Source organism: Sus scrofa, chromosome 13, assembly GCF_000003025.6.
Source record: "Sus scrofa isolate TJ Tabasco breed Duroc chromosome 13, Sscrofa11.1, whole genome shotgun sequence".
Classification (NCBI taxonomy): domain Eukaryota; kingdom Metazoa; phylum Chordata; class Mammalia; order Artiodactyla; family Suidae; genus Sus; species Sus scrofa.
The window spans coordinates 13,894,762-13,907,906 of record NC_010455.5 but is presented as its reverse complement, the minus strand read 5'-3'; the positions used below and the strand labels follow the sequence as shown (position 1 = coordinate 13,907,906).

Below are 13,145 nucleotides of genomic sequence, written 5' to 3'. Positions count from 1 at the left end.
TCATTGATCTTTTCTATTTTTTCTCTATTTTATTTACTTCCTTACTAATTATTATTGCTTTCTTCCTTCTGCTGACTTTGTCTTTGTTTCTTCTTCTTTTTCTGATTCCTCTAGATGGCTGGTTAGGTTGTTTGAGTTTTTCTTGTTTCTTGAGGTAGGTCTGTATTATTTAAACTACCTCTTCTGCATCCTATAAGATTTTGGAAAATTGTGCTTTATTTTCTTTTGTTTTGAGGTATTTTTCTGATTTCTTCTTGATATTTTTCAGTAGCCCACTGCTTTGTTGTTTAGTCTCCAGTGCTTGTTTTTTAATTTTTCTTCCTGTAATTGGTTTCTAGTTTCATGCTGTTGTGCTTGGAAAAAATGCTTTGATATAATTTCTATCATAAATTTCTTGAGACTTGTTTGGTGGCATAGCATGTGGCCTGTCTTGTAGACTCTTCCATGTACAATTGACAATAATGTATATTCTGCTCTTTGGGGATGGAATATCCTGTAGATATCTGTTAAGTTCAGCTGATCTGATGTAACATTAAGACCACTGTATCCTTATTGATTTTCTGTCTGGATGATCTGTCCATAAGTGGAGTGTTAAAGTCCCCCACTCTTTTTGTATTTTTGGTAACTTCTCCTTTTATGTTGTTAGTATTTGCTTTATATAATTAGTAGGAGTATTTATTTTAACAAATTTTTGTCTGCTTCTTGTATTGATCCCTTAATCATTATATAATACTCTTCTTTGTCTTTTGTTATAGACTTTGTTTTCAAGTCTACTTTGTCTGATTTGAGTATTGCTATCCCAGCTCTATTGTTGTTTCCAACACCTCACTTTCAGTCTGTTGGTGTCTTTAGCTCTGGAGTGCATCTCTTGTACATAGCATATAGACGAGTCTTGTTTTTTTTATCCTGTCAGCTATTATAAGTCTTGTTTGGGGCACTTAGTCCTTTGACTTTTAAGGTGATTGTTGATATATATTTATTGCCATTTTGTTGATGGTTTTCCAGTTGTTTTGCTAGTTCTTCTCTGATCTTCTTTTTGTTTCTTTCCTTATGGTTTGATGACTTTCTTCAGTATACCTTTTCTCTCTTATTTTTGTGTATCTATTGTAGATTTTTGATTTGTGGTTACAATGAGGTTTATATATATGTTGAATTATAACTATAGCTACTTGTTTCAAACTGATAATTATTGAGGTTCAGACACAGTCTGCAAAATCTACATTTTTTTACTCCCCTTCCCCATATTATGTCTTTTGGATATCATATTTTACATCATCATGTTTAGTTTTAACTGCTGTAGTTATAGTTGATTTTACATTTTTTTCATCTTAATACTAACTTATTTAAGTGTTTCATCCACAGTCTATACTTTATATTTGCCTTTACTAGTGGAATTTTTCTTTCCTATAAATTCTTACTTCTTGTCGTAGCCTTTTCTTTTCCACTTAAAGATTTTTTAATTCTTGTAGAGTCATTTTAGTATTTGAACTCTTTTAGTTTTTGATTGACTCAGAAGCTTCTTATCTCCTTTAGTTATGGATGATAACTTTTCTGGGTAGAGTATCCTAGGTTTTAGATTTTTCCCTTTTCAGTTCTTTAAGTATATCATGCTACTCCCTCCTGGCCTGCAAATTTTCTGCAGAAAAATCAGCTGATAGCCTTATGAGGGATCTGTTGTATGTGACTGCATTTTTCTCTTGCTACCTTTAGAATTCTCTCTTTCTCTTGAACTTTGCCATTTTAATTATGATAGATAGGTCTTGGTGTGGGTTTCTTTGGGTTCATCTTATTTAGGACCCTCTGTGCTTTCTGTACCCGGATGTCTGTTTCCTTCTTTGAGTTCAGAAAGTTTTCAGCCATATTTTCATCAAATATATTTTTGACATTTTTTTCTTTTTTCCCGAGGCTCAGAATATGATTTTGGTTGTAGTTTCCATTCTTTCTCACTGCATATCTTAAGATGAAACCAGAATGCCAAATATTTCCACTTCTTTTCTTGGGGGGACCATGCGCATGGCCGGAAGAAATTCCCAAGCCAGGGACCAAACCCAGGCCACAGCAACAACTGAACCACAGCAGTGACGAGGCCAGGTCCTTAACCTGCTGAGCCACCAGGGAACTACAAATATTTATAATTTTTGCTTTTTCTCAGATTTGTCTTATAAAATCTTATCTATTTCCAAGACAAAGATCCAATGACACCTCTTCTACAACAAAGGCTTTCCTTTATCTTACATTCCAGAAAGGATCCCTTGCTTCCCAAAGTACCTTCTGGGACCCATTTAATGTGAATGTTACTGTGCTTGATGTTGCCCTAGAGGTCCCTCATATAGTTGTCATTTTTTAAATTTGTTTTTCTTTTTGTTCTTCTGATTTCCATTATTCTATCTTCCAGATCACTTATGTTCTTATATATTGCCTAGTCTGCTCTTTATTCCTTGTATTGTATTTTTCATTTCAATTATTATATTCTTCAGCTTTTATTTTATTTTTTATTTTTTTGTAAATAATTTTTATTTTTTCCATTATAGTTTTTAAAATTTTTTTTATTTTTTGCCTTTTAGAGCTGTACATGTGGCATATGGAAGTTCCCAGGCTAGGGTCAAATCAGAGCTGCAGCCACCAGCCTCTGCCACAGCCACAGCAATGGCAGGATCTGAGCCACATCTGCAACCTACACCACAGTTCACAGCAACACCGGATCCTTAACCCACTGAGCGAGGCCAGTGATCAAAACCACATCCTCATGGATACTAGTCGGGTTCGCTACTGCTGAGTGACAACGGGAACTCCTCTTTGGCTCTTTTATATCCCCAATTCCTTGTTGAAATTCTGACTGTATTCATCTATTCTTTCCCCAAGTTCAGTTAGCATTCTCATTAGTAATGTTTTGAACTCTTTATCTGGTAAATTATTTATCTCTCTTTCATTAGCTTTTTGTGTGGCAGTTTTTTTTCCTTGTTCTTTTGTTTGGAACAAATTCCTCTGTCTCCTCAGTTTGTTTAACTTTCCTTGTCTCTATGAAACTACGTGAAAACAGTTACCTAATCCGGTCTTGAAGGTGTGTCCTTGTATGGGAGCCTCCAGGCTGTGTGTACCCAGTGGCTTTGGTGGGAGAACTGGAGCTGAAGTGAACATGGGTCACACCTTTTCCCAGTGTGGGCTGGCTTCTCCCACAATCTTAGTGGAAGGTGGGGCTGGAGATTGAGGGGCTAGAGCCAGAGTCAGGTGCCAGCTGGGGCTTTCCCTATACTCAGTGGCTGTTACTGCTCTTTTGGGGCCTGGGTTGGGCCCAAGTTGCTGAGCAGAAGCCCTGAGGGTCAGGTCTCAGCTGGTTCTATTCACTCTAAGTGTATGCGTTCCCCTTCCCAGCAGCAGCACCCTCCCCAGAGCAGAGCCTCACTAGAGCAAGTGAGGCCTGTGTGGGTACCTTGCACAGGGAGGGTGTGTGCTGGGATGGTCCTGACAGCAGTGGTCCTTCACTCTTGATCCACTGCCTCCAGAAATGCCAGTAAAGGCTGCTCTAAGTTTGGTCCAAGCTGGCTCCATCCCCATCTTATTCCCACAAGTGTGCACCCTCCTCAACCACCGCAGCCTTCACTCTGGGGGGCAGTAGTGCTGTGTTGCAAGCAGAGAGGTGGGAGCAGGTACTCGATGATGTGTGCTGGGGTGGTCATGGAGAACCAGCCAGATCTCCAGGCAGTTTCAGTCTGCTTCCCCTGGAGTAAGTGAGCACATTAATTCCATCTATGGGCAGAGTCTGTTTCTTACAGCCCTCTTAGTTTTCAAGTCAGCTTAGGTGACTTATCTTCCTGGTGTCAGACCCTAGAGCTGGGGTGCCCAATCTATGGTCCAAACCCCTTATTCCCCAGGGAAGATCTCCGAGCCAGTGATGTCCCTCCCCTCTTCTTGTCCCTTCCAAGGGCACAGGTCCACCTGATCGCTTTTCTTTTCCTACCTGACTCTGTGTGGACCTTTCTTTACAGCTTTGGTTGTAGAAGAGTCTTTCTGCCTGTCTCCAGGTTGCTTTCAGTGAGAATTTCTCCACATGTAGATGTATTTTTGATCCATTCTTGGAGGGAGACAAGCTCTGCATCCTCCTACTCTGCTGTCTTGATTTTTCCCTACAGCTTTGTGGTCTCTTTGTTTGTAGCAGAGAATGATTGGCTAAGGATTTGTTGGCATATAAAGGACAAAATAAGTAGTTCCTATGAGGAAACACATACTGTGTGTCTTGTGCTTCACCTGCACCCCCTGTTTCGGAACCACACCCCCAGTGCCCTCAGATTAGGAAACTGAGGTACAGAGAAGTTAAAGGACTTTTCCTAAAATCATACAGCCAACTAATGGTAGAAGGCAAATCTAACCCCAAAACTCCATCTTTGCAGTGTGTGCCTCTAGCCACTTAGATACCTTTTAAATGACTTGGGAAATTAAATTACAGTTCAAAAAATAGGTGGATGAGCACTGATGTGAGGAAAACATGGCCTTAAAATATTTTTCCTCCTCTCCCGTCTTCTCTGTTATTAAGGCTCCTCCCCACCCCCACCCCCAGGAACTCTTTTGCTCTCACCTATTTCAGCATCACTAACTAACTCTTTGTCTTTACATGGCCTACATGGTCCTCCCGGCCCAATGCTCTCTGATCATCAGGAATGGGTGCTGCACATCAAGCCTACTTTCTCTTAGCAAGGGCAGCAAGGGGACTCAGCACATACTTTAGGTTGTAGTTGCCATTCTTTTTCACTGTACATCCTAAGGTGAAACCAGAATGTCAAATATGTCTTAATTTTTTTTTTTTTTGGCTGCACCAACAGCTTACAGAGGTGAGCTGAGCAATTCAAGCCACTGCAGTGACCACACTGGATCCTTAACCTGCTGAGCCACCAGGCAACTCTAGATCTTTCTACTTTTCGCTGTTTCTCAAATTTATTCTTCTCCCATGTTTTCTTGTCATAAAATCTTACCTATTTCCAAGACCAAGGTCCAGTGACAGCACCTCTACAAAAAAGGTGCTCTCCTTTGTCTCCCATTCCTGAAGGGATCCCTCACTTCCCAAAGTACCTACTTTCAACCTTCTAGCATTATTTTCTTCCTTGCTTTGGAAACACTTGTCTACCTGTCTTATTTCTTGGCAAGATTATATATTTCCCAGTGCTAGCAACTTTTGACTTTTGTGTCCTCTATTTGGTGCATTCTTGGACAGTTTTTGCAAATTCAATTATAGCTTAAATATTAGGTTGCCTCAGAGTTCCCTTGGGGCTCAGCAGGTTAAGGATCTAGCATTGTCACTGCCGTGGTGTGGGTTTGATCCCTGGCCTGGGAACTTCCACGTGCCATGAGTGGCACCACCCCCCTCCCCCCAAAAAAAACCTCAGTTAAAAAAAAAACTAGTTTACCTCATGAGTACCTACAACCTCTTGGCCACAGTAAAAGAGATGCCACTGGTGGTTTTTGGCTCTGCTTGTCCAGCTTTGAAGCCCACACCTGCTGGATCTGTTGAGTCTCCTTTCAACACCACTCCCTTGTTAACACCTGGCAGGCTTAATTACAGTGAACTGAAGCGTCGTCCCCCCTTTAACCCATTTTAGAATTTGCAGTCTGTTGTCTGACAAGTTCACATGGCACATCTTTTTGTAAAATATTCACACATTCAAAAATGCATGTTTTCAGTGCTCGAATTATTCAGAAAGTAGAGAGTTCTAAGAAGAAAATAACTGCTTATTATATAGAGGTCCTGAAGGTCACAAAATTCATTCTTAATTCTGTTTATAAAACTTTCATGCATTTGTATCTTTAAAATAATACATGTTATTCTGAGTACCCTATTCTCTTTTCTGTCAAATAATGCAGAGACATTTGTAGGAGAAGAGAGATTTTGGAGAGAATAAATCAAGAATATATTTATGTCTTGATTGCTCCAGCAAGAATGTAAGGAGGCTTATAAAGATATGTAAAGCATTCAGATTGTCATAAAAGAAAAACAAAGTTTGGGAACAAAGTTGAATCAGAGCCCAGAGGAAATGCCTATTGAAATATGCAATTTGAAGAGTGGTTACGGAACCCGACTAGATCCATGAGGACTTGGGTTCAATCCCTGTCCTTGCTCAGTGGGTTAAAGATCTGGCGTTGCTGTGAGCTGTAGTGTAGGTCACAGATGCAGCTCAGATCCCACGTTACTGTGGCTGAGGTGTAGGCTGGCAGCTATATCTCGGATTGGACCCCTAGCCTGGGAACCTCCATATGCAGTGGGTGCAGCCCTAAAAAGCAAAAAGCCAAAAAAAAAAAAAAAAACCAAGTTGAGGATTTCCCTTGTGGTGCTGTGGGTTATGAATCTGTGGGTTGCTGCTGTGGTACAGGGTCAGTCCCTGGCCTGGGAACTTCCACATGCCAGGGCCATGGCCAACCCCCCCCACCCCCAGCAAAACAAAATATGCAAGTTGACCACATTTTAGGCTCTGAGGTTTTGAGTAGTCACTTTCTGTTCTAACAAGACCTGGCCTGTCTTTTGTATGTGGTTGCAGAGGGGTGTGCTTTGTGGGTTTAGGCAGAGAATCACAAAGCACGGGGTGTCCTTTATCTGAATCTCTAATGAGCCAAGCTCCCTCATTGTTTCCTGGTTCCTGTGTTCTACTTTGGCTCGCCTCCTGTTTGCTCTGTGTCTCTGTGTACCTTGCTTGACCACCAGGATCTGCTGTGTGGGTCCTTTCTGTCCTGACCGAAGTGGGGACAGGGACACATTGAGGCTGAGGGCCCTTCTATAAACATCAGGGTAAGAATCATCATAATCCAGTAAAACCATATACTTCACAAAAAAAGAATTGCCCCCGGGGGGTTGAAGCAAAGTGAAATGATAAAGCTGGTTGCAAGTTTCACCAGAGTTTTACACAAATCGTTAAGTAATTTGCCTTGAGCTAGAATTCAGTTTTTTTCTACATTTAAAGCCACAAGGAGCTGAGAAATTGGTTTGCAGTCTGAAACAAAAGATGAAAGAAAGAATGAAAAATAATTCATGACAGGCTCATTAATTGCCTTGAAGTCAAAGAAGTTTTTTGTTTGTTTTTTGTTTCTGTTCGCTGTGCCTTTGGCATGTGGAAGTTCTGGTGCTGGGGATTAAACCCATGCCACAGCAGTGACGACATCAGATTCTTAACCTTCTGAACCAGCAGGGAACTCCTTAAAGTTTTGATAGAAGCTGTGGGAAGAAAAAGTGTAAGGCACCATTCTTATGTCTGAGAGACAGTGGAAGCATGAATCCTGAGTGAACGGTGAGGCCAGTGAGGAAGTGGACTTTAGAGAGGATGAGAAGACTCCTTTTAGCTCCAGTAACAGGGAAGGAGATGTTCTTGGGAAATGGGCAGATTGTCCCTCAGTGGAACTGGTGGGAAAGACATTCTGGGTAAAGTGAGTAAAATAACCAGGGGAGGCTTGGTATGTGGAGCCCTGAAAAGTGGTCACCAGTCACAGCCTGAAGCACATGCTCAGGCAGGAGTGGTCACACCCTGCATGTGGCTTCTGGGACAGGTGACCAGTTTAATGCAGCTAGCACTTGAGGAGCTGTCTTTTAGTCTCCCTAAGTTTTTTGTTTGTTTGTTTGTATCACGAGGACTTAAGAGTGGCTTCATGATCGAATATTTTTAGCACATCATCCCAAGCCCTGGTGGTTTACAACAATAGTGGCCTCTGATGGTTTCTCTCCCTTTCTGTGGGTCAAGCATTCAGAGTAGCTCACCCGGATGGTCCCAGCTCAGGTCCCTGCTGGCGCTGTCATCAGGGGTCAGCCAGGCTGTGGTCCTCTTAGCATCACCTGGGCCTGGAGGGTCCACTTACTACCAGGGTGGATGGAGTGACATGTGACATGCTGACATGGTGGTTCTCTTGGGGTGGGTGGAGCTCTTGGCAAGGGTTGTTTGACCTTCCAGCATGGAGGTTGGGGGTTCCCCCAGAACCAGGCACCCTATATGTTTAAAGAAATAATTTTGTCCTTTCAAACACTGTGAAAGGAGCTGGGGCTGGGCTGAAAGCCAGGGAAAGCACTGGGAGACAGGCTTCACCTCAGCATGAAGGAAACCTTGGTCCAGAGTCAGACCCTGCACCATAAACAGGTGGACCCAGAACAGTGCTTCTTGTCATGGGTGACACATTAGCAGATATTGGACTATTAAGAGTGTTGGAGATGGAGGAGATTGCCTGGGTTTGAATCCCAGCTCTGTCCTTGTGAGCTATGGGACCTAAGTCATTTAGCTCTCTGTGCTGCAGTTTTCTCATCTATAATGTGGAATTTACCTCACAGGCTTCTAAGGAGGATTAACTAGATTTTTATTTGTTTGTTTGTTTTTAGCTTTTTAGGGCTGTGCCCGCAGCATATGGAAGTTCCCAGGATAGAGGTTGAATTGGAGCTGTAGCTGCTGGCCTACACCACAGCCAGAGCAATGCATCTGTGACCTATACCACAGCTCATGGCAATGCTGCATCCTTAACCCACTGAGCGAGGCCAGGGATCTAACCTGTGTCCTCGTGGATACTAGTCAGATTCATTTCCGCTGAACCAAGATGGGAAAGCTGAAGTCTAGTTGATTTACAATGTGTTAATTTCTGCTGTACAGCCAAGTGACTCAGTTGTACAGAATATACATTCTCTTCTTTTTTATATTCTTTTCCATAATGGATTATCATAGGACATTGAATGTAGGTCTTTGTATTGTACCATAGGACCTTGTTGTTTAAAGGATTAAATAGATTTAAACCTGCAAAACACTTAGAACACTGGCTGGCATATGGTCAGTACCATAGAGGTAATCTGTGATGATGGTGATGGTGATTGAGGGTTGAATTGAGGGATATATATATATATATTTTGGCTACACTCACAGCATGTGGAAGTTCCCAGAGCAGAGATCGAATCTGCACAACAGCTATAACCAGAGCCACAGCAGCAACATCAGATCCTTAACCTCTGAGCCACCAGGGAACTCCATGAGGAAGTTATAAAATCTTGAGAGTCTAGGAGTCTATCATTTGTAGAAAGGGACACACTTTTAAATTACCTCTATGAATTTGTGTTACTCTACATTTATTTTTTTTTTATTTTTATGGCTGCACCTGTGGCATATGGAAGTTCCCAGGCTAGGGGTTGAATCAAAGCTGCAGCTGTGGCCTATGCCACAGCCACAGCAATGTGGGATCCAAGATGCATCTGCAACCTACACCGCAGCTCACAGCAATGCTGGATCCCTAACCCACTGAGCAAGGCTAGGGATCGAACCCACATCCTTATGGACACTATGTTGGGTGTTAACCTGCTGAGCCCCAGTGGGAACTCCATTATGCTACACTTATGATGCTACCAATTCAGATTTGGAGTTGCCCAAAATAACCTTTCAGATGTAGTGTATAGTAACAGAGCTGGTGACTGAATATGACAGAAGTCTGGCAATGGTGCTCTCCTAGCCTTACCACTCTGGATACCTGGGCTGTGGCTGTTCTAGGTGGTGAGATGTCACTGGACCTCCTTCTATGCTAGACAATAAAGAATATGCAGAGAACATAAGGAATTGGGAACAATTTGTGCAGTGCTGGGAATTCAAGCCTTCAAGCTATCATTTAGGTTTTCACACCTCATCATATAGTTTGGAAGGACAGAATTCATTTATTCAGCAAATTCGTCTGTGCAATGGTGATAATTTTGAGTATTAAAAGAGTATAAAGCACTGAGAACTATACCTGGCCCACTGCAGGTGCTTAATAAAATCGAAGTCACTTACTTTTCATAATAACTCTGAATTACATACTATTATTATTGTTTCTGTTGTAATGATGTGGAAACTGAAGCCTACGGAGAGTGAGCATCTTTTAAGATCATGCAGCTAGAGTAGATTTCAACCCAGGGTATCTGGCCTAGAGTTTCTTCTCTTAGCCACTGGGTCTTACTGACTCAAGTGCCCAGGGCCTTTTGTCTTGTGGACTGGTCCACTGAACTGAGAAATGTAGAAATGTAGTTATAGAGGATGTAAGGTTTATTATCATAATTTGAAAATTCAGCTATGTGTAGTATATGAGAAAGAAGTGTTTGGGTTTTTTTTTTTTTTTGCAAGCTGTTAACCCATGTCCATATTATATTGTGTCTTTCTGTAAACTGACTGCCATGTGGGAAGAATGACATGCTCTCTTTGGATGAGGAAACCACATCTTTTTTTTAAAGTACAGTTGATTTATAATCTTCTGTCAATTTCTGCTGTACAGCAAAATGACCCAGTCATACATATATATACATTCTTTTTTTTGTACTATCTTCCATCATGTTCTAACCCAAGAGACTGGACACAGTTCCCTATGCTGTACAGTAGGACCTTATTGCTTCTCTGTTCTAAAGGTAATAGCTCACATCTACCAACCCCAAACTCCCAGTCCATCCCACTCCTTCCCTTCCCCTCTTCCCCTTGGCAACCGCAAGTCTCTTCTCCAGGTCTATGACTCTATTTCTGTTTGGTAGATAGGATCATTTGTGCCATATTTGAGATTCCACATGTAAGTGATATCGTATGGTATTTGTCTATCTCTGTCTGACTGACTTAGTATGAGAATCTCTAGTTGCATCAATGTTACTGCAAAAGGCATTATTTTGTCCTTTTTTTTTTTTCGTTTTTTAGGGCTGCATTTGCAGCATATGGAAGGTCCCAGGCTAGGGGTTGAATTCAAGCTGCAGCTGCTGGCCCACACCACACCCACAGCAACACTGGATCCAAGCTGTGTCTATGACTTATAGCACAGCTCATGGCAATGCTGAATCCTTAACCCACTGAGCTAGGCCAGGGGTTGAATCTGCATCCTCATGGATCCTACTTGGGTTCATTACTGCTGAGCCATGATGAGAAATCCTTGTCCTTTTTAATGGCTGAGTAATATTCCATTGTGTATGTGTATCACATCTTCTTAATCCATTCATCTGTCAATGCACATTTAGGCTGAGGAGACCACGTCTTTATGCAGATTTCTAGCAAATGCTTAGAGGGAGTAGGACAGCATGTACAGTGTCTTGTAGCTTTATCTTATAATCCTAAGATGTGGAACAGAATGATTTTACTGAAATGAATAGCATGCTTTTGTTTGTTATATTCTGCTTTTCTCACCTTGTCTGTAATACTTGAGCTAATTCTAGGACATTCCTCATTTGTACTTTGGAAAGAATAGAGTATTGGTTTGCACTTTGTCCAGCTGGACTGCAGTGCAAGAAACAATTCTTGGGTTTTCCTAATTGCAGGTGAATGATGATAAGTGAAATGACTTGAATACTGATAATGTCACAATTTATCAAATAAATAATTACCAGTTGCATATTGTAAGTGGGGGGGTACTTAAGTCCTTTCAGGGAATTTAAGCATACTTCTACTTTTCTTATGGTGACTTCTACATGTTCACAACTTTTACTAACATGGTTGAGGAATCGGGATGTTCAGGCTGGTTAAAAGTGTTAGAGTCTTCTTTACCTTTATATCCATAACCCCTGGCAAGCAGTGTGCACAGTGGGTGAAGACGAGAAATGAAGAAAGATGACGCCTTCTCAGTTTGGGGCTCCACTCTGAGTTTCCAGCTGGATCTGTCAGCTCTCTTTTCTGATTGCACCTTTGAATCTCTCCAAGAAGCTTCAAGGGATGGGTTAGGAGGTTGAGGTTAGCAGATGAAAACTATAACACATGGAGGGCATAAACAACAAGGTCCTACCGTATAGCACAGGGATCTATATTCAGTGTCCTGTGATCAACCATAATGGGAAGGGTGTATTTCTATATACAACTGAATCACTTTGCTGTACAGCAGAAATTATCATGACATTGTAAATCAACTAGACTTCAATTTTAAAAAACTTATAGTAAGTAATCAAAAAAAAAAAAAAAAAAAAGGAAGCAGCAGCAGCTTCAAAAGCTCCTAGTATGCAGGCCTCACCCAGCTCTGTTAGAGGTGCTACGGATCCAGCACTGAACAGAAATAGTTAAGCTCCTACCCAAGTTGAGCAGATGTTATAAAATATATAAGTAACTGTAAGATACAACAGGTGGTGTCAGAATCTATGAAAAAAAACAGCATAGGTAGAGCAAATATTTTTTCTTTTCTATTTTGGCTGCCCCATGGCATATGGATATTCCCAGGCCAGGGATGAGATCCAAGCTGCAGCTATGATCTACATTGCACCTGCAGCAATGCCAGATCCTTTAACCCACCGTGTCTGCATGGGATCTAACCTGTGTCCTGGCACTGCAGAGACACTGCCAATCCTGTTGCACCACAGCAGGAACTCCTGTAGAGTAAATGTTTTAGTCAAAACTGTGTAACTCTTGGGAAACCTCTGTGTTTGACATTGTGTTAATGGTTGGCTTGGGGAGAAACTTGTTCCCCTCATTCCCCCTTTGGTTACTTTCTTTTTCTTTGCTGAGCTGCCATCCTCATGTTCTCTGTCCTTCTATTTCTGTAGCTTCCAGCCATTCACTTCGATAGCACTCAAAACAGCATGATGAAGTCTGAGCCCACCATCAGGGGGGGTGCGCACAGAGTGCGAGGTCAGTGGCACGAGTCCACAGAAGCCGTTGAACTTGAAAATTTTAGGTAAGAAATCCAGTGTGTCCCTTGCTTTCAGTGGCCTACCCCAATTAGCCCAAGGACTTAAGGACTTATTTGAATTTGCTACAGGAGCCATTTGAAAATTTACCATGGGGATTCTTTTTTTTTTTTTTTTTTTTTTGCCACACCCACAGCATATAGAAGTTATAGGGCCAGGGATCCAACCCATGCCACAACAGTGACCTGAATCACAGCAGTGACAATGCCAGGTCCTTAACCTGATGATCCACTAGGGAACCCTCCAGGAATTATTAATTAATGATTTTAGTAAGTGTTTCACCTGTTCCCAGAATGAGTGTGTAAATAACAGGCTAAACAGCTTTCAGGACACCTTATGACACACTTTTGGCGTTTGCTCCATGAGGAAGTAGCTCAGGTGAGCCAGCTGGGCTAATTCTGAGCCTTGTCTTTAGCTTTTGGTCTGTCCATATTTTGCCAGCAATGAAGAAACATAAGAGCAGCCCCTGCTGTGAAAAGAGCAGTGGCGGAAGACTGTGGTTGTCCAAGAGACAAGGCTTTCAGTTGGAGGG

The 13,145-nt window shown here is 41.8% G+C and overlaps 1 protein-coding gene across 6 annotated transcripts in view; it reads left to right on the top strand.

The window, feature by feature from the left end:
• NEK10 (NIMA related kinase 10) overlaps nucleotides 1–13,145 on the top strand; it is a 180,719-nt gene that overhangs the window by 23,990 nt on the left and 143,584 nt on the right. For all 6 annotated transcript variants that reach the window (XM_021071459.1, XM_021071458.1, XM_021071460.1 and 3 more), the window contains exon 4: nucleotides 12,470–12,600. In XM_021071459.1, coding sequence (XP_020927118.1) covers nucleotides 12,470–12,600 — 131 coding nt within the window. The remainder of the gene's footprint in view (nucleotides 1–12,469; nucleotides 12,601–13,145) is intronic.